The following is a 23309-nucleotide window of genomic DNA, read 5'->3' as shown; positions in this document are numbered from 1 at the left end:
TGAGGTAATACTCAAGCAAGTCGCATATTTGTATATAGTTATTTGTTGCAATGAGTGGCCCCCCCACCCATCGAAAAAGTCCCCGGCGTGTGTGCCTGCAAGTGAATTGACACCGTTTCGGATGGACAATGACTGACAGAAGTGTCCTGAAATTGCTGTGCCTGCACCTCGATGGGTGAGGACCACACCCAATCAATCGAGAGGCGGGATCGGCCCAGGAGTCCACCCAAGAGCAGCCCGGCAGGATGGGGCACGTCCCACACCGAGGGACCCAGGCAGGGATCCCAGGCACTGCTGCCTAACAGCCAAACCCCCCCCCCCCCACATCCCAGACCCTCTGTCCCCCAGAGATGGGTGTATGTGGTGCAATACAAAACACATGGGGATGAGTGTGTGTGATGTATTAAAAGGGGGGCAGGCAGGGAGGCCGGACCGGGAAACAGCACTAACATGCTGAAACCCGGTCCAACACCCGCACGCTCCCGACCCCATACCAGCCCCCCAGGAACCCCTGAATATGTATGTGTGTCCAGATGTGACTAGTGAGAAAAATATACACTGAGTGGTGTGAGTGTGTGCTAGGTGAGTGATTAAGAGGCACGGCTCCTGCAGGTCAGGCCAATCAGGCAGGACAAACCCAGATGGAGAGGGCCGCCCCACCCAGCTCCGCACCGACCCAGGGACCCCCCACACACACACATTCCAGCCAATACACACTACCCGCCCCGGTTCCTTCTGATTTCATTGAAATCTGAATTTCTTCTGTTGGACTGTTGGGTTGCTTATAAAAGAAGATAGAGTAGTTTCAGTTCACCGAAAATTACAAGATATGTGAAGAGGAGACTTCCTACAATGGAACAATATTTAGATACATATACATCAATATTGACAATTGGTAAATTCTTATTATGACAATAATCTGACTGTTGAGATGCACAAACGTGTGTGCCCCAAATAACTGGCCAATATTTAGATCTGCTGATGCTGAACATTGACATGCAGCATGTCTCAGAAGTTAGACTAGTTTGCCAGCATGGAAGCAGTTTGTTGACTGTTGACCTTCGAAGCTGCCATAGGACAGGTGAGGTAAGACTGATTATCCTCAAGGCAGCCTGCACAGTCTTTACTTAATTCTGCCTATTCTCTGGTGGTAGTGCTTTGCAACTGGCTGGGGTCAATGGCACATTCTTACCGACTGTCACACTTTTAGCACCAAGTCTCTTCTTAGCCTCTTTTCCTGCAACCAACTATATTACCTACCCAATGTTTCTGTAATTTCTATTCCTCTGTGTGTCAAGTGTATGTTATACTGTATATCAGAGAATTACCTTCAGGGATACGGTGAATGGAAATTGTGTCTTGGGCTATGCTTTATGCATTTCTGAGGCAAACAATCAAAAAAGCTTTTTGGTAAAGCTTTTTTGTGCCAAATAGAATTGGTTAGTTTTGTTTAATAAATAGGAGCCATGCTTACTGTAATACAGTTAACATTACTGAATGATGCACTATAAGGGATTTTTCATCATTTAGTGATTTTCTTGTTGTAAAATTGGATGTCCCAGTTTACACAGTCTTCTTAGCATTCACTGACCTTTTTGTTTTCCAATCCATATCAGATGTGCACAAGGATACACAGGCAACCCGTTGTTTGGACAGAAGTGTATTTCTGGCAACAACGAAGTCAATGGTATATGCAGTGCTTTGATACAGAATATTATTATCTCACCCAAATCTGGACAAAGGACTCTCCCTTCAACAATCTCCTCTGATGTGCGCTTATAGGTAACTGCTACAACTGCGATCCAAGAGGAAGTGAAGGCTGCAATGGCGGATCTTGTCGCTGCAAAGTAATCATAATGACTTGTTTTTGTCATTTTCTGGGCTACTGTCTTCTTCTTATGTAGCATGGACTGGCCTTAAATTACCCTATGCATCACAATGAATTATAATCCCATTATTTTATAGATGAACGTTGAAGATCCATCCTGCTCCACATGCAAGCCTGGCACTTTCCATCTTAGCCAGCAAAACAAAGATGGCTGCCTGTCCTGTTTCTGTATGGGTGTCACCCAGCAGTGCTCCAGTTCTAACTACTACAGAGACCTGGTATGCAATGAAGCCTTGAAAAGGGCTAAGACAAGGTTCCCCCTTCAGTGTTGACGCATGACAAAGTGGTTACAAAATAGCAAAACTTAACTGTCAATCAAATATAATTTTCTTCCAAGAGAAATGATGCACAGGTTAGCCTAATGTAATGGCAGGATCAAGCCACCACACCAGAATCAAAATGGCCTGTAAACCATTTTTCACAGAAGTAGCCAGGGCAAAAAGTACGTCTATGGAAAGTGCAAGTTGCCTCATTGGAGAGGCCACGCAAAGGCAATAAACCCTGTGGTTTTGTTGGTTTCCACCTTCACAACAGAAACTCGTCTCTGTTTTGGCCATGTAGCACCAATTTTCTAAATGTTTGTATAAGACCGTTTGGCTTTATAAGACTAAATAACTTCACATACTGAAAGTCCAATTAAAGCCTAGCTTCACTTGGCTTTTGGTCATTGTGTCCAATTTGTTTTCCCATTTCCAAGATTTATATTCCTCATAAACTCCATTATGTTTCTGAATGCATTCCTGTAGGTATCATCAACATTTTCCCCAGGGAACTTCCAGGGATTCGCGCTGGTGAACCGTCAACGGACAAACCGAATCTCCACTGGTTTTACAGTTGAGGTTTCCACGGAGGGAACTCAACTATCTTACAGCAACTTTGACTACCTTGGGCAGGAGCCCCACTACTGGCAGCTTCCTGGGGTCTTCCAGGGAGACAAGGTCAGTACCAAAAGAGCATGTGAGCAGTGAACCTAGCGGTGCACCCGGAATCTGTAGCCCTCTCATTCGCTTGCTTGACTTTTATTCCTTCAAATCACAACCAGTCTCTCGTTTATCTGTCTATCTTTTCGACATACAGCTCTAATCAAATCACTTGAATTGATTACTTTTGTATGAATTAAGTTCTCTAATGTTTTCCTTGTACCACATGTAGACAGATTCGTCTTTTACTCGTATGAAACGAGCAGAACAGGTATGGAAGTGTTCGCCAGTGGCTTTGGTGTGTCTTTTGGTTGTTGGTTCGGATGTTCTGCTGTTTTTAGAAAAACAACAGTATGGCATGTATCAAACTAGAGTTTGTTCAAATGCATTTTAAGCAGCTATACTTTTAGAAATTATGTTGTGCTTTGTATGGCTATAGTTTTTTTTCTTGATCCCATATGAATGTATGTGCCGCTGCATGATATTTTTACAACAGTGTTTCGAGTTGACCTCTAATTTTGAAGGCTTTCATTGCATACTGCATAGGAAATGAAAGCCAAGTAAATGAATGGACCATTAAAGAGCTACTTAGAGTTTAACTTTGCTTGAATAACACTGGCAAAGCATTCCCAAATACTATCAGTTCAGTGATAAGGAAAGTGATCAAAGCCTACGCTTTATCTACATCAATAGAATGACTCAGTTGCCAGAGGAGCAGCTCAGAAAGATGTCTCCATTTGGAAACGATTGGCTTCTGAGGATAAAAGACACCCGCAAAGCCAAAAAAAAGCTAGTGAGTTCTTTGGTACAACCTGTATTACAAATTGTTATGTAAAGAATGCGTAAAACATGATAAGGATCACAATGGACTTTGGCTCTCATCTCTGTCAATTCCCCTCACACCATTGTTACATAAATTAGCAAAAAGGCGAGAAAAATACTTGATGTACAGTAAGTTGATGAGCAGCTGTGTGCATGTATTTTAATTAGAAACCGATTAGGAATGAGGAAAATTTCTTAAAACTTGCTTGATGGGTGTGCACTGAAAGAGGAAAATGTACTAATAGTACATGTCTTCTCAGACAATCTCAGTAGCTCAGGTCCCATTCGTAATAAGTGCTGTTCCCACTCTGACCGTGCCGCCATAGCCTGAAAGGTTAGGTTATTACCACAGTTAGGTTATTAGGTTATTACCACAGTTAAAAACTGTTGCACGTGAATGCTCAAGACTTTGCAAAATGTAGCCGGTTCAAATCTACTCAGGCACAGTGTTTGATTGAGAAGAGATCACTGGAGTCTGTCTGTTGTTTGAGTGTGTAGTGCATACCCTGTCTAAAATGCATGATTAAACATGACTATTACTTGCAGTCATGTTCTATACATGGTCTGATAACTCTAAACCCCATGACCTGTTAGTGTTAGCATGGTTACGTATCCTTTGGATATCCCCACTTTATGTCTCCTCAGGGTGATGTCAGACAGCTGGATGATGAGGTCTGGGCACTCCTCTCGAACTTTTCCCTTCAACAGTCTCCACTCTCATCTTTTACCTCTTCTCGTGTTCCAAAATCCTCCTCTTCTTCATCCTTTTCCTCTTCCTCTCGATGGCCTTTGCGTAACCTGAGCCCACCTCGTCGTCCGTCTGGCATCTCCTCTTCAGTTAGACCAACCAGACCCCAACCGTACTCTCCAGGCCATGTGTCTCATATGCAGGTACCCTTTGTCAGAGATTGTGAGAGTGATATTATTGGTTCCTTAGCTTCCCCATCACCTTCCTCCTTTTCGTTTGGGTTGTGGTTTTGCTGTGAATCACCAGACCGAGAACACAGTGAGCAAGATGACTGCTCGTGCTTCTGGAGCCGTTAGCAAGGTACAGAACTTCAGGGAACAAATCATGTTAATGATTTACAAAAGAATAGAATAAGGAATAGATAAACTGCTGTATCTGTGGCCTTGTGCTATCATCAAGCACTCTGTAATCGTAAACAGCTTTGGACTCAATGTTGTCTGTCCTGCTGTCTTTGTAAAGCCAGCCTCAGATGTCTTAAGCTGTCATTTTCACATTACTGTGAGTTGTCAGACAGTAGGACTGTTGGCACCACAATGAGTGATTTATTAGCGCTCTGGAGCACGTACTTCGAGACTGAGTTCAACTGTATCCCCCACCCACATTTTTCCTCCTAAACTTCCTCTTTGCTTGTTAGCCTCTCTCCATTTCTGTGGCTCATTCTCCTTTGCTCCCTCACCCCTCGCTTCCCAGTACTCTCTGGTCTACAAAGGTTTCAGCTTGCACCAGGACCATCTGCTCTACTGGGAGCTCCCTGCACAGTTCACAGGGGATAAGGTACTGTAACTGAAAACTTTGGGTCAACTCCCCTAGCGCCATGCTTCCCAGCACCCTTTGACCCCATCCCACAATCCCTATGCCCTTTCCTTTATCCCAGTCCTCTGGTTTTCCCATATGCATCTACTGTAGGAAAATATCATTTCTTACATTATCCTTTGTTGACTAGGTCTTTGTCATATAGTCTGCAATGTTCTTCCTCATTCGTTTGATATTTAGGTTTCACATTTCACTTTTCATAAGCCATATTATCATGAGTATTAAAAAAACACTTGCTATGAAATATGGGGGGGGGAAGTAGTTTTACCTTTTTTATTCCTAATTTTGTGGTACCCCAAATAGTATTAAAAGGGATTTTTGTCATTACTTATTTTCATTACTTACTTTTCCTGGTTCAGAAAAGCAGTGTTTCAGTGACTACATCCAACATTTAATATGTTTTCTAAAGAAAAAAAAAAAGCATTATACTGCCCTGTCAAACCCAACACATATTTATTTTTAATTAGTCCTGTAATTGTATCACCACCATGTACAGTAAGTCTGGCTGTTTCAAGAGACTGCAGTGGAATGCTCCAATCGATATGAAAGGGGGGGAAAAGCATTTTAAGGATTGTTAAAGCCCCATCGAGAGACAATACCTTGATAACCAGGCAAATAATTTAATGCATCTCTGATTTACCTAGGCTTATTGTTTGGGACTCTAGTGGAGTTTACATCCGTTTATGAACACTTTGTGACTGAAGCAAAGTATCTAAAATATGTTCATTGCTCTTCAACATATTTAAGGTGGGTTCGTATGGTGGCAAACTGAAATACACAATCTCCTACGTGGCTGGTCCGAGAGGAACTCTACTTGAAGATGCCGATGTGCAAATTATTGTGAGTGCGCCTCCTATTTCTCGTAAACACATTTTGTTTATATATAGCTTTTCTTACGCCTTCTCAATTATTACTATAGGGTAATGACATCACTCTGGTAGCTGGACAACGCTGGCAGAGAAGGCAGCATGGCAGCAGAGAGACTCAACAATTTGAGGTCATCTTCACCGAGGTGAGAAAAACAATCAAGCTGCGCTGAGCTGGAGTGGAGGAAATTTCCCATTGCCCTCACTGTGACACAGCAAATGTATTTGATACCTTCCTGAATCATTACGTTTGATTTATCACAGTAAATCTTCAAGGTACTTGGTCAAGCAAAGGCCCAATAATATTTAATGATACTAAATAGTGGGTGATACTGCTTCACTCCAGTCCTTTCGGGGATCCGAATGCCATTACAAATCAGGTGCTAATTACCAGATGCAGCAAGCCTTTTTCACCACAGCTTCAGCTGATCTTGTGCCTGTCCCTGTCTCACATGGCAAGAATTAGAAATGTATTCCTTACACGCTTTTATCCAATAGCTACACCAGATTGTAACAGGTTCAATTCCTTGGCCCACGGGTCCTCTCACCCCTCCTCAAAGTTGAGTGCAAAACAGTTCTGTAGTTTTTAGGTAATCTTGATATCTATTAAAATCACTACTCCTACCACTACTAAGAAATCATTTTGGCTCCAACAGAGTGAAAAGGAGACTGTTATCCATTTCCTATTATTCATATCATAATTTCCAGGAATACTGGCGTCGTCCTGATGGCATGCCCGCCACACGAGAGCACTTGTTGATGGTTCTGGCTGACCTGGATGACATCCTGATCCGAGCTTCCTACAACACTGAGATGCGCTCGTCCAGTATCTCTGACATCAGCATGGAAGTGGCCGTGCCCAACTACAGCGGCCTGGCGCAGGCCCTGGAGGTGGAGCAGTGCCGCTGCCCTCCTGGATACCAGGGTCTTTCCTGCCAGGTTAATTTTCCTTGTATTACTCACTTCAGTTAACCGGTCGAGGGGGCTGGCTTAATTGGCATAACATATTGCTTCATCATCTAAATGTATTTCAGGACTGTGCACCCGGATACACTCGCACCGGTGGAGGCTTATACCTAGGTCACTGTGAGCTCTGTGAGTGCAACGGCCACTCAGACTCCTGCCACCCCGAGACTGGCATCTGCACAGTAGGAAACAGAAAACTAACAAATCATGTCTTGAATGGTGTGATGGACACATGAAAAAATATTTTCCTCTTCAGAACTGCCTGCACAACACTCAAGGTGAGCTCTGTGAGCAGTGCGCCTCCGGCTTCTTCGGTGACCCCACTGTTGGCACACCAGAGGACTGCCAGCCCTGTGCCTGCCCTCATACTGACCCGGAGAACCAGTGAGTTTCTGGCACAGAAGCCCAGACTGCACATTCCCCCACTATTTATAGCTTAAGTCTTCTACTGCTCACATGCTGTTATTGACAGCAAATTCAACCTTCTTGTAAAATCTGGAGGGTCTGTAGCTAGAAAACATTCTGCCAAATCAAATATTGCAATCTCACCCCTACACTTTGTGTAACTTATTAAGAAATCCCAATGTTGTTCAGGTACATAACATCACATTCTGGCACACATTTGGAGCAGGGTGAATGAGTGTAACCAGGAACAGAAAAATGATCAACATATGATATAAATACAGTACTGTCCACAATCGAATTAGTTGTATTTTTGTAATAAACAACTGAATAAATGTCTTCAATACAACCAGAAAAAAAATCTTAACAGTTTCCATAATATCACAGTATTTTACCTCCCCTTTACTTTCACTCTATTTACTGTATCTGCTTTAGTTGTGTCAAAATGACTGCTATGAAAAGTTTATTAAAACAACAAAGTGAGTCCAGACCTGAAACCTATTGGCTTTTTGTTCTGTAATCTATAAATTAGACATTCAGGCAGCAGAATAAAAAAATAAATAAAAAAAAAGACAATTCAAAAGAATAGTTGCAGCATGTGAAAAAGCTCGTGGAGAACATTTTCCACATATATTTTTAAAATCGTGTTGATACTGCTTTGTTGTTCATTACATTTTGTCGGGTTTTTGCAGTCCATTCAATTTCTTGCTTGTGACAGGTTCTCTCCTACCTGCGAGAGCCTGGGAAATGGAGGCTATCAGTGTACTGCCTGTCAGCCTGGATACACAGGCCAATACTGTGAGCGGTAAGTATTTTTCTTACTGACATGTTAACTTCAAACAGCGTAGATTCCCAGTGTTCAAGTTTACGGTAATCCGCAAGAGTTGAACTGAGGCAACCAAGAAACCTCCAGTGTCCTCGACTCAACTTTTGGGGATTCAAACAGTGATTTTTTTCAGTTGTGTAAAGTACAATTTGTGTTCTCCTGTCCAATAATAAATTTCCAGTATTTCTTTTTCTTATTTGTTGACATACGGGTGTTTTATTGTTTTTCACCACAGATGTGCTCCTGGTTATGTTGGCAACCCACAGGAAAGACAGAAGTGCCATCCATATGATGGTAAGATGACAAACAAAAAACTGAAAAGATGAAAAAGAGATACAATCACCAGGCACATTATATTCTATTGGGAATCTAATTCATTTTAAGAGCTGAAAAAGTCTTGACATAAATAATAATGCTTAGCTTTTAATGGACTCTTGTCAGTGACGGTAGAAAATGGATGGGTGGATAGATGGTTTTAGTTTGTTCTGCACGTCACGGTAAGGCACCACAAATATTCTGTTTGTCAGAGTTCCATTTACAGTTATATTTATGTGCATTTACTGTGTATACTAGTTATCACAATTTAAAACAAACTGTTCTGCATGGAAATGTATCACTTTCCAACTTAGCTCGGTTCTGTATGTTTTTATTTAACTCTACATTCTTTAAATGGAACAGAAAGTGAGACATTTTTGATTGTGCTGGAGCTGTGACAAACACTGCTGTTTGTTATGATTTTCTCAGAGTATTCCTCTTAAGGTTGTTTTGGCCTCTCTGCAGCTGCAGCTTCATTGGTGGTGCGGGTGTATCCAGAGAGGGTCCTAACAACCCAGGGTGGCTCAGTCACCCTGCGGTGTCAAGTGTCTGTTTCCCATACACACTACTTCTACTGGTCCAGAGAAGACGGGCGGCCCATCTCAAACAGTGCTGACCGACGCAGACAAGGTACAACAGATGCTGCAATCACATTGCCTGAGCTTCTATGATATTTAGATATCCATGAATCAATAACATATGGGGCAGAAACTATATTGGTGTTTGTTACCTGTATGCAGGAGCAGAACTGTACTTCTCCAATGTCCAGCCAAGTGATGCTGGTGTTTACATCTGCACCTGCCGGGACCAGCGGAGCACCAACAGGAGTCGTGCTGAAATTGTTGTCACAAGTGTGTATGAGTCTTGTTGCCATGATATGCTTCCTGTGTGGCACTACATGCACTGAACATGACTTATAGTATCTCAGTACCTTTATGTTACAATGTTAAACTCAAGCTGGTGAATGCTTCAGCGGTCTAAAGTTTCACAGACATTTATTCTTTCAGAGTACTCTGCTATGTCACTGCTAATAAGTTTGTAGAGTTCATCATCATATTACTCGCTCAGCATTTTCCTCCTTTAACCAGGTATCCCAACAAAAGCCATTCAAGTGACAGTTGAGGAACCCAAAGCTCAAACAGTCAGGGTGGGGTCGACTGTAAACTTCATCTGTACAGCAAAGAGCAAGGTAATAATGACCAGTGATTTGTTAAATTACCCACTCGCTGACCTTTGTGTAAAATTTGACCCAGGCTTAAAAGCTTGCTTTTTTAAAAACAATATGTATGTACATGTGCATATTTCACAATAATACTACCCATGTCATAGGTTACATTTGCAGGCATCACTTCTCATATGTCCCTTTAAACGAAGAGCTAAGGGCTCCTGAGACCACATTTGAAACATACATAAATATACAGTATGCCCCCTAAATGAGTTGGGTGCTTTTTGGACTGCATATACATGTATACACCACAGATGCACATACAGTACCCGATTCTGATTAAGTATCTATTGTATAAATGATTTCTCACCCAATCGACACTATAATGTGACCCATATGCAATATAACTGTCCATACTTTACTGAACACCCAGAGACAGACTGCAAGGCCAGTGGCCCAAAATGCAGCTTAATAACAACACACCGAAAAGTGTCAACATTATATTAAACATTACATTTGATTTAGGTCTTGACTTACTCACTCCATCCAAAAAGTACGTGACCTTTACATTACTCCACTGTCCTCCATTAGCCATCGTTTTCCCAATTTAATGATCTATGGATCTCCAAGCTTTTATTGTTTCAGGTTTTGATTTACCACAGTTGTGTTGTGATAGTTTGCATTGCTGTGTACGTTATTGCTCAGCGTATTTTGATGACATCAAGCTCACAACAACAGGGTATATTTGATCAGCCCTCTTATACTGTAGACACATTGCCAGATTTTTCTCAGTGTCTGATTTTGATCAGAGGATTAACAAGTCAATTTGTATTTATTAGCGCTCGGACTGTAAATCCTCATTCGTTATTCGCATTGATAGTAACGGATGGGTAGCGAATTACAATCGAATTGTTACTTCTTCGATTATTCCGAAATAAAGACGTCATTGTCCAACAAATGAAAAATCCAATTGGATTATTTGAACACTAGTCATAGGCCTCTGGTTAACTCTGGTTGGTTTTTGGGGTTGCAGATTTTGTCACAACCTCAAAAGAGGGTACACTGACATATTTTGGCAACCGCTAAAAAAAGTTGGCAAAACACTTCTTTTTAGTTTAAAATGAATTACTTTAACCAGGATCCCTAGGCGTATCGAGGCCTTGATCTGTTTTGCGCCAGTCTCTGTGCCGTAAAATGTGTAAATCCACGCTGACTGAGAACATTAGCCGCTAGCGAGCTGTTAGCTGCTATCAAATGTCTGCCATAATGTGATCAATTAATCTTGCACAACTTTCTCCCATACAACACTGTACAACAGTGCATATGTGCATGCGCAGTAAATCAAAATGGTGGCATCTGTCGAAACAAAGGAAGTAAATACGGCATGGCAGGATTGCAGCTCTTGTCGTAGTATGTTATTCTTTGATTTGTTTGAATTCAAATCTGAAAGTTCTGACTCGATGTTGTTGTTGTTTTGCACGATCACGAGTGAAAACGAATCAGCACCAATTCATTCCTAGCCCTAATATTTATCCTCCAAAATCAGAATTGGGTCACTTGACCCAAAGTGTAAATCCAGCTTTGAAAGCCACTAACTTCTGCTAGTTTGTTATTGGCTATAACAACATCAATTAAAGAGCTGTTTAAGTTAAGCAAGACAAACATTCTTTTGTCGTTGCACGTGCCTTTAATTTTTGTGTTATTTGCAGTCACCAGCCTACACCCTCGTCTGGACCCGGCTGGGTAACGGGAAGCTTCCCAACCGGGCGATGGACTTCAACGGAATCCTGACCATTCAGAAAGTCCAGCCAGAGGACGCTGGCGTGTACGTCTGCACAGGCTCCAACATGTTCGCTATGGACGAGGGCAATGCTGTCCTCTATGTGCCAGGTTTGTGATCCTTGGCACCGTTAGCATCCTCTACCACCCAACCAGCTCTGACTCCCCCACACCTTCTTCCTGCTTTAGCTTGAAATGGCGCATGCTTCTCTGCTTTTTGTGCTCTGTGAACACATGGCTGGCTACTGCCTAACAACATCATAAGCTTGAAGCCCTAACTCCCAATAGTTTTGCCTTCTGCTCTCAACGTTAAACACTTTCCTCATAAGTACGTTATACTCATTCTTGCTGGTGCGACCTAGCAACTTCCTGCTTTATCTGCAGAGGTACAGCTTGTGGATTTTTAAAATGAAAACTCTGGACTAGACATATATATTATGGGATCAATTATAATATACAACCCCAATTGCAATGAAGTTGGGACGTTGTGTTAAACATAAATAAAAACAGAATACATTGACTTGCAAATCATGTTCAACCTATATTTAATCGAATACACTACAACGACAAGATATTTAATGTTCAAACTGATAAACGTTATTGTTTTTAGCAAATAATCATTAACTTTGAATTTTATGGCTGCAACACGTTCGAAAAAAGCTGGGACAGGTGGCAAAAAAGACTGAGAAATTTGAGGAATGCTCATCAAACCCCTGTTTGGAACATCCCACAGGTGAACAGGCGAATTGGGAATAAAAGGAGCTTCCCTGAATTGCTTAGTCATTCACAAGTAACGATGGGGCGAGGTTCACCTCTTTGTGAACAAGTTTGTGAGAAAATAGTCGGACAGTTTAAGGACAATGTTCCTCAACCTACAATTGCAAGGAATTTAGGGATTTCATCATCTACGGTCCATAATATCGTTAAAAAGTACAGAGAATCTGGAGAAATCACTGCATATAAGCGGCAAGGCCAAAAAGCAACATTGAATGCCCGTGACCTTCGATCCCTCAGGCGGCACTGCATCAAAAACCGACATCAATGTGTAAAGGATATCACCATTTGGGCTCAGGAACACTTCAGAAAACCAATGTCAGTAAATACAGTTCAGCGCTACATCTGTAAGTGCAACTTGACACTCTACTATGCTAAGCAAAAGCCATTTATCACAACACCCAGAAACGCCACCAGCTTCTCTGGGCCCAAGCTCATCTAAGATGGACTGATGCAAAGTGGAAAAGTGTTCTGTGGTCCGACGAGTCCACATTTCAAATTGTTTTTGGAAATTGTGGACGTCGTGTTCACGGAGCCAAAGAGGAAAAGAACCATCCAGGCTGTTATGGACGCAAAGTTCAAACACCAGCATCTGTGATGGTATGGGGCTGTGTTAGTGCCAATGGCATGGGTACCTTACACATCTGTAAAGGCACCGTTAATGCTGAACAGTACATACAGGTTTTGGAGAAACATATGCTGCCATCCAAGCAACATCTTTTTCATGGACGCCCCTGCTTATTTCAGCAAGACAATGCCAAACCACATTCTGCACGTGTTACAACAGCGTGGCTTCGTAGTAAAAGAGAGCGGGTACTAAACTGGACTGCCTGCGTGCCAGAACTGTCTCCCATTGAAAATGTGTGGCGCATTACGAAGCGTAAAATACGGCAACGGAGACCCCGGACTATTGAACAGCTGAAGCTGTACATCAAGCAAGAAAGAGAAAGAATTCCACCTACAAATCTTCAACAATTAGTGTCCTCATTTCCCAAACGTTTATTGAATTAAAAGAAAAGGTGATGTAACACAGTGGTAAACATGACCCTGTCCCAGCTTTTTTGGAACGTGTTGCAGCCATAAAATTCCAAGTTAATGATTATTTGCTAAAAACAAAAAAGTTTATCAGTTTGAACATTAAATATGCACATTTCTGTTTAACACAACGTCCCAACTTCATTGGAATTGGGGTTGTAATTTGACATACAGCATAACTAATGGGCACTCACCCTTGACTGAGCGCTCTTTTACAGTACTTATCCAACTTTCTGCTTCTTTTCCATGTGGGTTGAATAAATCGGTGGTGGTTCATTTGCTTTTATTGATGACTAGTTGCTGATTCCTACGGCTAGAGATTCTACTAGCATGGTGTTGTCTCCTTTAACTTTGGGCTCCGTGGTGTCCTACCTGCCCGAGCTGTTTAGTGGAGTGGTGAGGAAGAATGCGGTGGCCCAACAGGTGTTTAGTGACTCAGACAATCGAAGAGGACTTCTTTAAGGACCAATTGAAAGATGCCGAGTATGCCTTCATGAATTTGCTGTGACATCTCAAATAATCCAGGTCACGGATGCTCGTGACCCAAATGGTGCTGTCCGCCATGCAGTTGGCAACATTTTTGTTTGACTTTTTAATATGCTCCTGGACCAGCTTTTGTTTCCTGAGTGACGACAGAAGTCACATTTATGGGCACACTGATCAGGTATTTCACATCTGACTTCAGATGCAGGAGAACAAATAAAACAACTATGATAGTATTTTATAATCTTGAATGTTGTTGATACATCTTTGACTGAATTGTTGTTGTGAAATGTTTCTATGTGGCAAATGTAACTGCACACCGTGTGTAGAGTTTTAAGAGAGATTGTTTTGCAAACAAAATCAATGTTATGCTTAATTTTAGCCCATAAAGTTTGTCCATGCTGCAGGGTGCTTTGTCTATGTCACACAATTTGAAAATATACCCAAAGGTGCTTGTATAAACATGTTTTCAATATTATTTTTAAAAGATCTCTCATGTAACGTCCACATGCTACATTGTTTGTGTTCAAATTTGTATTTGGTGGAAAATAGAATATGGATTCAAGCAACGATTGAGTAAGAACAGAGCTCACGTTATTTTAAGCATAAATATAAAATGACCACAAGCTGTATGTTTTTAACAGTTGTCATGTGACACAATTTTTCATTTGATGTATCTGAAATGGCTTGTTGCTACTAACCTGCATGTGTGGCCATGCTACGGACCTGCGTTTCCATCTCATTGTCATGCTCTATGAGTGTATTTTTTTGTCTTGAAGCATTGTGAGAAATGTTTGTTAATCCATGTGTTGTTGTATTTTATTTTACAATTTTACCCACTGGCCACTTTGCTGCGAGATGAGCATGATCCAACTCGCATTAACACACAGTTGACTTTAATTCTCAATAAAGTTTAGATGAGGTTAGTCTGAAATTTAATTGCATGCAAATATGAATTAAGACATCCAAAGTCAATGAGGATAAGATGCCTTTTTTCATATTTATCTCCGTTAAAGAGTTTGATTTATCATGTATTGTATATGTTCGTGTTTGTGCTAATAATATTAACTAATAATATAACCAATAGTTAGTGCACATATTTTATGTATGGATAATTTACAGCACAGATCAATGCAGTTGTATACGTTTGTAGCCACCTGTATACTTGAAATCTTAAACCACATCCCTTTCTTCAATCTTTATAGTTATCTTTTTTTGCATAAATTCAATGTCATTCCAACAATAGTTATCAGTTTAATTTGCTCGACTTATTACTGGAATCTGATCGTTTCGTTGAACAACTTATATGCACATACAGTAGCATAAACCACTGGAGAATACAGTACATAATGGTCATCCACAACCATGCACTTCCATGTAAGTAGGACTTCTGTTGCTTTCTTTTCAGGGCACCTTTCCTATTTTTACAGGATAGCAGTACATCCAAAAATCTACCTGTCAAGATATCTTGTCCTCACTAGGGTCGTGGGCGTGCTGGTGCCGATCCCAGCTGAGTCCGGGCGAGAGGCAGGGTACACCGTGAACTGGTCGCCAGCCAGTCGCAGGGCACACATAGACAAACCACCATTTGCACTCAAATTCACACCTACGGGCAATTTAGAGTCTTCATTTAACCTATCATGTTTTCGGAATGTGAGAGGAAACCGGAGTGCCCGGAGAAAACCCAAGCAGGCATGGGCTAACCAGTCGGCCACTGTGCCGCATCCTGTCAGGATAATGCCAGCGTAATTCAGTTAAGGGGTGGGACTTGCATTAATGCATTAATTGCAATTAATTAGTTACAAACAAATAATTAGTTTTAAAACAATTAATGCATCTTAAACGCATTTTGTTTTCCAAACAGCGCAGAACCTTTGTCAGTGCACAATTTCCCGGTAGACCAATTACACTGTCAAAATGGAGGAGTTGGATGAAACAGAATTGCTAGTACTGATAGGAGGCAAATTTCATTTAAAAAATAAAAATGCAATGGAAGCTTTGATAAGCGTAGTTTTGTGCATTTTGTGCAAAAAGAGGTTTTCATACGGCAATAGTGTTTTAAAAAAAACTGCCCTAAAATGGCACTGTAAATTTAGATCTTTTTAATTTTTCCCAGGGATATTTTGTGTTAGTTTTGCTACGGTACTGTATTGAAATGCAATTAAATGTATTTTTCCAGAGTTAATATTCCTGTCAGTGTCAATTATTTAATTCAGTCATCCACTAAAGTAAATTTAAATTAAACCCTGTTGATTTTTTGGGGGGGACAAATATTGTGATGCAATTGAAATGTGATTGAGATTAATTAATTACAAAGCCTCTAATTAATTAGATTTTTTTTTTTATCGAGTCCCACCCCTAATTCATTTTTTGTATCATTTTTACATTTATGTTCGATACCGTAGTGGCCTCACATTGGAGAATGTCTCAAGGAGAGACGGGAGGTTAACGACCCAAAGAACTGACCTATCAGTTTACCTGTCCTCCCCCTCCCTCTCCCTCCCCCATCTCTAGAGGCCTCACAGACAAAGATGTTTTACACAGCCTATGAAATGTTTGAAGGACACAGAAAGCGTAAGTCAGCATGGGCATGGTTTTCGCTCTCCAGAAGAACACTTGCTTCTTGCATCTCTCTGCTTCTGCATCTGCATGCACTCATCCTCCAGAGGATGTAGTTTTGGCCTGGTAGGGCTCATGTACAATCAACTGAGCTCTTTCTTTCAGTCCACAAGACTGAAGTCTAGATTGTACATGAGCATTACTAGCCCCCTCCTTTTGGTTTATCTTTCACTGCTGGGAGAATTACTCATTCAGCTCCTCATGAATGTTGGGAGCACTTTCAATAACTGAGTGTGGCTGTAATGGTAAGCCTTTGAAAACATCTGAAAGTAATGCAAACATAGCAGCAACACATTGAACATGAAGTGTAGAAAATTTAAGTTTTGATAAATAAGATGGAAAAGTAATCGACTACAGTGGACCCTCAGAACAAACAATCCATTCTCGGAGGCTGTTTGCCTTTTGATTCAAATACATTTTCCCATTAGTTAATGGAAACATTGCAAAGTTGGGAACCTTTGCTAGCATAACATTTTTAAATACTGTAAAAGTACTCTTCTTGCAGTAGATAAAATTTCAGCTGTTTTTAAAAAAAAAAGATTTTATTATACAGTAGTTATCATGTAACAAAACGACACACTTTTGATGCTGTTAAAACCAAAACATATCAGATGAATACCTATAGTATACTTTGATGAGAACCATTTTTGCAATTCCTTTTCTTAGTGTTCATGAGTTTTCAATTTTTTTCTTTTTTTTTCCTTTTTTCTTTTTTACATTCCAAGTTGCGGCACGGTGATCGACTGGTTAGAGCGTCTGCCTCACAGTTCTGAGGACCGGGGTTCAAACCTCGGCCCCGCCTGTGTGGAGTTTGCATGTTCTCCCCGTGCCTGCGTGGGTTTTCTCCAGGCACTCCGATTTCCTCCCACCTCCCAAAAAAAAATGCTTGGTAGGTTCACTGAAAACTCTAAATTGCCCGTAGGTGTGAATGTGAGTGCGGATGGTTGTTTGTTTATGTGTGCCCTGCGATTGGCTGTCAACCAGTTCAGGGTGTACCCCGCCTCCTGCCCGATGACAGCTGGCATAGTGTCCAGCACGCCCGCGACCCTAGTGAGGAGAAGCGGCTCAGAAAATGGATGGATGGATGACATTCCAAGTTTTTCCAAGTTTGTTCCAAGGGTCCACAACAAATGTAATCACTATTAAAAAAGCAGCAGTGTCTCCACATTCAGACTTCGGAGGTGTCCCTTCTTTTTCCTCTTTTCTCTTTTCTTCATCCTGTCAGGAAACATGCTGAGCTGGGAAACCCGTTTCATCTGGGCTTCAAACATCATACTGTGCTTAATACATCCCATTACAACCTCTTTGCATAGCTAGATGTGCCAAGCAGCCCATTTGTGATTGTCAGGTTTACAGATGGAAATCAAATAATGCCACACTTTGTATTTAATATCAATTTAATCAAAACAGGAAAAGGAGCATATTCATTTTCTTGAGTGTTTTCCCCCTGAAATTGTTTTTCAGGGGGAAGAATGAGTATTACTATTCTCAACACCAGTTAAGGTGTTGAGTGTAGGGCTGTATATGGAGACCTTACTTAAATAGCTAGAATAACATGACAAATCTTGTTTTTTTTTTTGCTTTTGTTTTGTTTTTGCTACTTTTCACAGGCTCTGTTATTTTGAATTTTATACTTTTTTTAAAATTTTGTCTAGAAACACAAAGGGGATTCATTCATTGTCTTGTTTTAATTGGCAGTGCAGTTTGTTGACTGATTGCGATTTTTATATTTTGTTTTACTTTTTCTTTTTGGAAATGGTTATACTCCACTTCTTTAGGTTTATGGCTGTTTGATGACTAGTTAACCTAAATACTAAAATAGGTGTGGATTGAGGGATGACAATGAAGTTTAAAGACAATAATATAAAAATAGATATGAGAGATACTTTGTTGGTGAAGGGAATTACTTACTCAGAATCAAAACCTTTTTTATTTTTTCCTATTTGTTGCTCCTTCCCATCAGTCTGATGGAGCCTCTCAGGACTGTTGATGTCTCAAAGGTCAGAGTTTCACAGTTTCAACAGTCCCAGAGGTTTTCAGCTGGCCTGCATATTGCTGCTCCAGTTCTAATGAAAAGAAGCCTTTCTTTTGCTTTGGCGGCTTTCAGGATTGCAGCCTGCCAAACTCTTAAAGGCAGCAATATGTTCGGAGGCCACACCAATGGCTTCCTGCCACTTTTCTTTTTCTTCATCAACTCTGCGGAGTAAGAGTACCATAAGTGTCTATGTTACGGCACTCCATCACAGGGTCCATCAATTGGGATTCTCACTGTTTTGTCTTTTGCAGCTGCAGAGGGGGTCCAGCCTGTAGCCAACATCAACCCCTCTACGCTGACTGTGCAACAAGGGCAGAGGGCTGAGTTTCGCTGTACAGTGACCGGCAACCCAAATCCCGCCATCGAATGGATCGGTAGGACCGGTCGGACCTCCAGTAGAATTGCTGTCTCCCCACTGGTGTAGTGACAGGATGTAATTGTGATTGTTACAGGGGGTCCTGGGAACAGAATGAGTCCCCGGGCAGTGATAAGAGGCAACATGTTGACCTTTGCAGCAGTGGATCAGGCAGATGAGGGGGTGTACGCCTGCAAAGCTCTGAACACCCACGGCGAGCACACAGCACGTGTTTCCCTCTTTGTCAAAAGTAGGCTCTCATTGTGTGTGGAGTGATTTTATACACAGTACGCAACTTTACAGCTATAGCTCCAGCCCAGATCTGACACTGTGCTCTCAATGCAGTACTCCCAGAGAAACATTTTGTGGCCTAAAACGTCTTGTTCCACTTGTTTTGATAAGCCCATTTAACCTTGGGAAAATATTTCACCAGCCGTCATATGTGGGGGCTTTAAAGTAAGATGTAACTGTTACAGTAATGATAATAATAATCATCAGTAATCTCTCGCTGTCTAAAGGTTTTAGGCCGCGACAAGCTTTGTAGTTTTAATTAATTTTTTTTTTTTTTTTTTTTTTGCAAAGCAGTCTTTTTAACTTAGTAAGACAGAAGGACAGCAAAGGATTACCGCAGAATACAAGAAAACACGAAGGAAAGGAATCTAATTTCACAGTTTGAGTCACTTTGGCTTCAATAGAACACGTAATCATACTGGCAGCACTCTTTATTTTATCAGGACGGTCTAGTCACTACTTAATTATCCATGAAGCATGGAGGTAGTGGTAATAGTGATAACCAATGAGCAGATGGACAAAAAAAATAACAAATGTGATGCTTTAGTGGTGGTGGCTTATATTAAGAAGAAAAATGTCTGTAAAGGATGTTTTTGGTACCAGAAATCATTGCCATGTGTGTTTTTTTTTTTCTTCAAGCATCGAACCCCAATGGCCTTGGCACACAGCCCCAAGTTCAAGTCAGTCCTCAAAATATTGATGCTCAAGAGGGCGACACCTTGAGATTGTACTGTCGCACATCAGGATCACCGACCCCGAAGCTCACCTGGCTCAAAAACGAGGGACAAATCCCACCCCAGGTGAGATGCCGCCAGGATGATGATGATGATGATGATGCTAACGTAAGATGTCGATAGCATGATTGAGAGTGTGTTCACAAACATATCCGTATATTGCACAGGTGATTCCGACGCCAACCATACTGTGATTGTTTCCGCATTGTGACGATTTACCTCTTTTTTTTTTTCCTCCCTTGTGTTTGTGTACTCCCCCACCCTTTTGTTTTTGGTACCTCCCCTTGTTCTGACGTTTACTCAGGCCATTCCCTCTCATGGTTTCCATCACTTTAAAAGCAACAGTGTCGATGTGTTACACAGACGTATTGAGGAGCTTCAGGTCTGTCCATCTGTCCACTGTCTGTCCTGCTCTGCAGATCACATCCATTGTCCTCTACTAATACCATCTTCACACATTGTCAACTAAGTGCATGATCCAATATGTCCTTGATTCACGCCTTTTAGGAACCATTAATTTCCTTGAGCTACTTGCAAAGTCCTTTTAGAGTTGGTGCCAAACACATTAAAACCAACTTGCTGGATCCAATTGGCTTCTTAATGTACTCGCACGCAGCTCTCGCTTTTATGTTGTCACTTATTGATGATCTATTGTCCTTCGTTTTGTACCGTCCGCATCAGCCCATCACTCACATTGTCTGTTACCAGAACAAAGCACAGGCCTGCAGTAGACACTGGAAGCATTTTACACATTTGTGCAAGATGTTGCCTCTGGCCCCTGGCTTTTTCTTTATTGGCTGCTGGACCACACTCCGGGCTTCAGCGACACCCTCGGGCCTGTTTATTGGTGCCACTCCTTTGCTTCAGCCGTTCCCAGGCGAAGCAAGACTCTGCCGTGCAACCGACCAGAAATTCTGTATATTCTGGCAAAAGACTCGCTTTGTAAGCTCATCAGTGTGTTCAGACACACGCTGAGCCAGGGTCTGCCTCAGCTGCTGCTCAGTTTAGCCCGGCTTACGTTCGAACAGGCTGCAGCTAAGCAGCTTTGTCCATGCCCCAATAGCCCCCAGATGCGGAAATGCCTTCCCGGAGCCATAAACCCCCCCCCCCCATTCCCTCGCCCTTTGCGGTATTTTAATAAAATGTAATTTACAGCCTGGAAGCTAAACAGTCAAGTACTGGTTTACAAATCTGTTCTAAACAGCCTAATAGGTTCTCCGTGATGCATCTCCCTAACACCTTTTTTTGTGTTCATTTGAGGACAGAGTATTTGTAAGGCTTAATCACACAACCATCATGTGGCATAGTCTGTTCTAACAGCCCCAATGTATTCATCTTTTAATACAATCATTTGTGTATCCAACTTATGCTGTAGGAATTAGGCACAAACCTCTGTATCAGAATCTATTCCCCTCTACATCTAATGTAGTGCTTTTGTGTTACATTAGCTTGTGATGTCACAATGTCATGTTTGTGTTGTTTCAAAGGACTCAATCAAGGTAAGTAGTGTTCATCAGCAGTTGGCTGCTGTGGTCTCACGATGAGTCAAATGATTAAAAAGTAGTCATTCTAATCTCCTCACTTCCTGGTATGTCTTCTCTAGGCCAGCATGGACCGCACTGACATCGGTACACTGCTCATCCCAAATGTAAAAGTATCAGACTCGGGCACGTACATGTGTGTCGGCAGCAACAGTGTGGGCTCGAATAGCGCACCCATTAAAGTTTCGGTGCTCAAAGGTGAGATGTTCTTTCCATTCATCCCAGAGGTTCAGTGCTGGGTCCAACTTTGACCTTCAGTGAGTATGCTTGTGTTCATACAGCGGAACAAAGTTCCTCAATTGTCAGAATCCAGCCGTCAGAAGCAGACGTCCATGATGGTCACAACCTGTACCTCAATTGTATCCCCTCTGGAAATCCTCCTCCCCGAGTCACTTGGACGAGAGCGAGCGGAAGGCTATCGTCCAATCACCAGGTAGAACATGATTGTACATAGTACATTGTAGTATGGGATTTGGTTTAGAAAAAAGTTCACTATTTTTTTATTATTGTGATTTTTTTTTTCTCCAAACGATAAAAAACAATTTTTTACCGGCACGGTGAGAGACTGGTTAGCGCAACAGCCTCACAGTTCCGAGGCCCGGGGTTCAAATCCCGGCTCCGCCTGTGTGGCGTTTGCATGTCAGAGTCTTCTCTTGAACTTTCAGGGATCACTGTTGGTCAGATTCTCTTATCTGTAGGAATTTTATGTCGGGGCCGCAAATCTACTCTTTATATTTGGCTGGGAAGCGTTGTACTTTTTCTATTGATTGTTGTTGTATTGTATTGTAGTAATAGATGTCAAATAATTGCTACATATAACTGTTTTGTTGCACACAGGTTGTTGGCAGTCAGCTTCGTATCCTGTCAGCGACCCCTGAGGACGCGGGAGAGTACATCTGTCAAGTGCAGAGCACTCCGGGGTCTCAAATCCACCGAGCCACTGTCTCTGTGTCGGTCATTTCATCTTCCTCACGTAAGCTCCCCTGAGGTCCAATACAAGTGAATGTGTGCAGGTTCATAGAGTGAATTACATCTTAGTAAGGTAAAGGAAATGAAATCTTATGGCAAGACCACTCAGCAGCTGGTAAAATCGGGCAGGGCACCAAAGAAACCAACCCTGCTGGCTTCCTGAATGAAATTTCGACCTCCAGATTGAATTATCTCAGTTTCTATTTCTCGACTTCAGCTGTTGGTGCCAAACATGCCACGGCTACACTCTCACTCCCATAATTTGTCAATGATGAAACAGTTAGACGATGGATGGACTTCACCAGTAAAAAGGTGTCGCCGAAAACACTCCTTTCTTTTAATAGGTCTTCAAAGTCCAATCATCGCCATCGAGCCTCACAGCGCTGCAGTACGTGTCGGCGAATCGGCCAGCTTCAGGTGCAAAGTGTACAGCGGAGCCCAACCTGTCAGACTGGAGTGGAAGCTATCTGGCAACCAACCACTGCCAGGTACTGACCAAAATCACCCTGTCTGTCTCTCTCTCTCTCTCTCTCTCTCTCTCTCTCTCTCTCCCCTCTCTCTCACACTCTCTCATTCTCTGAATTCCCTCTCTCTCGCTCTCTTTCACTTTCTCGCTGTCTGTCTATCTCTCTCTATCTATCTCACGCTCACTCTTTCTTTGTCTCTCTCTCTCTCACTCTCTCGCTCTCATTCTCTCTGTCACTCGCTCTCTTCACTCTTAAAACACACACCTGCACGCACATAACAATAGTCTTCCCCTCACCGAATGCATAGAGACATGTTTACACATTTGCATCTCCTTCCCCCTCAGAAGCATGTCTCTCATTATTTATTATCCATTCTTTTTCATTAACTTTAGACTAGTAGAAATCCTTTTCTTGATCCCCTTTTCTGATGTGCGGGTTGTATTTTGGTTATTTTCTCTTTGATTTACCAAATGTACAGCTGATTTCATTTGCAACC

The 23309-nt window shown here is 41.8% G+C and overlaps 1 protein-coding gene across 10 annotated transcripts in view; it reads left to right on the top strand.

The window, feature by feature from the left end:
* Positions 1 to 23309, top strand: part of hspg2 (heparan sulfate proteoglycan 2) — a 115257-nt gene that overhangs the window by 69906 nt on the left and 22042 nt on the right. For 4 of the 10 annotated variants that reach the window (XM_061688520.1, XM_061688547.1, XM_061688538.1 and 1 more), the window contains exons 30-57: positions 1617 to 1687; positions 1783 to 1847; positions 1966 to 2106; positions 2635 to 2826; positions 3041 to 3079; positions 4276 to 4521; positions 4625 to 4678; positions 5069 to 5152; positions 5939 to 6031; positions 6111 to 6203; positions 6766 to 6996; positions 7092 to 7205; positions 7280 to 7407; positions 8144 to 8230; positions 8487 to 8545; positions 9032 to 9196; positions 9307 to 9417; positions 9655 to 9755; positions 11441 to 11621; positions 16317 to 16376; positions 18708 to 18830; positions 18909 to 19061; positions 19742 to 19902; positions 20141 to 20218; positions 21440 to 21575; positions 21659 to 21810; positions 22215 to 22350; positions 22691 to 22834. In XM_061688520.1, the coding sequence (XP_061544504.1) occupies positions 1617 to 1687; positions 1783 to 1847; positions 1966 to 2106; positions 2635 to 2826; positions 3041 to 3079; positions 4276 to 4521; positions 4625 to 4678; positions 5069 to 5152; positions 5939 to 6031; positions 6111 to 6203; positions 6766 to 6996; positions 7092 to 7205; positions 7280 to 7407; positions 8144 to 8230; positions 8487 to 8545; positions 9032 to 9196; positions 9307 to 9417; positions 9655 to 9755; positions 11441 to 11621; positions 16317 to 16376; positions 18708 to 18830; positions 18909 to 19061; positions 19742 to 19902; positions 20141 to 20218; positions 21440 to 21575; positions 21659 to 21810; positions 22215 to 22350; positions 22691 to 22834 (3398 nt within the window). The remainder of the gene's footprint in view (positions 1 to 1616; positions 1688 to 1782; positions 1848 to 1965; positions 2107 to 2634; positions 2827 to 3040; positions 3080 to 4275; positions 4522 to 4624; positions 4679 to 5068; positions 5153 to 5938; positions 6032 to 6110; positions 6204 to 6765; positions 6997 to 7091; positions 7206 to 7279; positions 7408 to 8143; positions 8231 to 8486; positions 8546 to 9031; positions 9197 to 9306; positions 9418 to 9654; positions 9756 to 11440; positions 11622 to 16316; positions 16377 to 18707; positions 18831 to 18908; positions 19062 to 19741; positions 19903 to 20140; positions 20219 to 21439; positions 21576 to 21658; positions 21811 to 22214; positions 22351 to 22690; positions 22835 to 23309) is intronic. The other 6 variants (XM_061688529.1, XM_061688573.1, XM_061688556.1 and 3 more) reach the window with 6 other exon arrangements.

The sequence above is a fragment of the Phycodurus eques genome, chromosome 1 (genome assembly GCF_024500275.1).
Source record: "Phycodurus eques isolate BA_2022a chromosome 1, UOR_Pequ_1.1, whole genome shotgun sequence".
Classification (NCBI taxonomy): Eukaryota; Metazoa; Chordata; class Actinopteri; order Syngnathiformes; family Syngnathidae; genus Phycodurus; species Phycodurus eques.
This window is presented reverse-complemented; position numbering and strand designations above follow the sequence as displayed.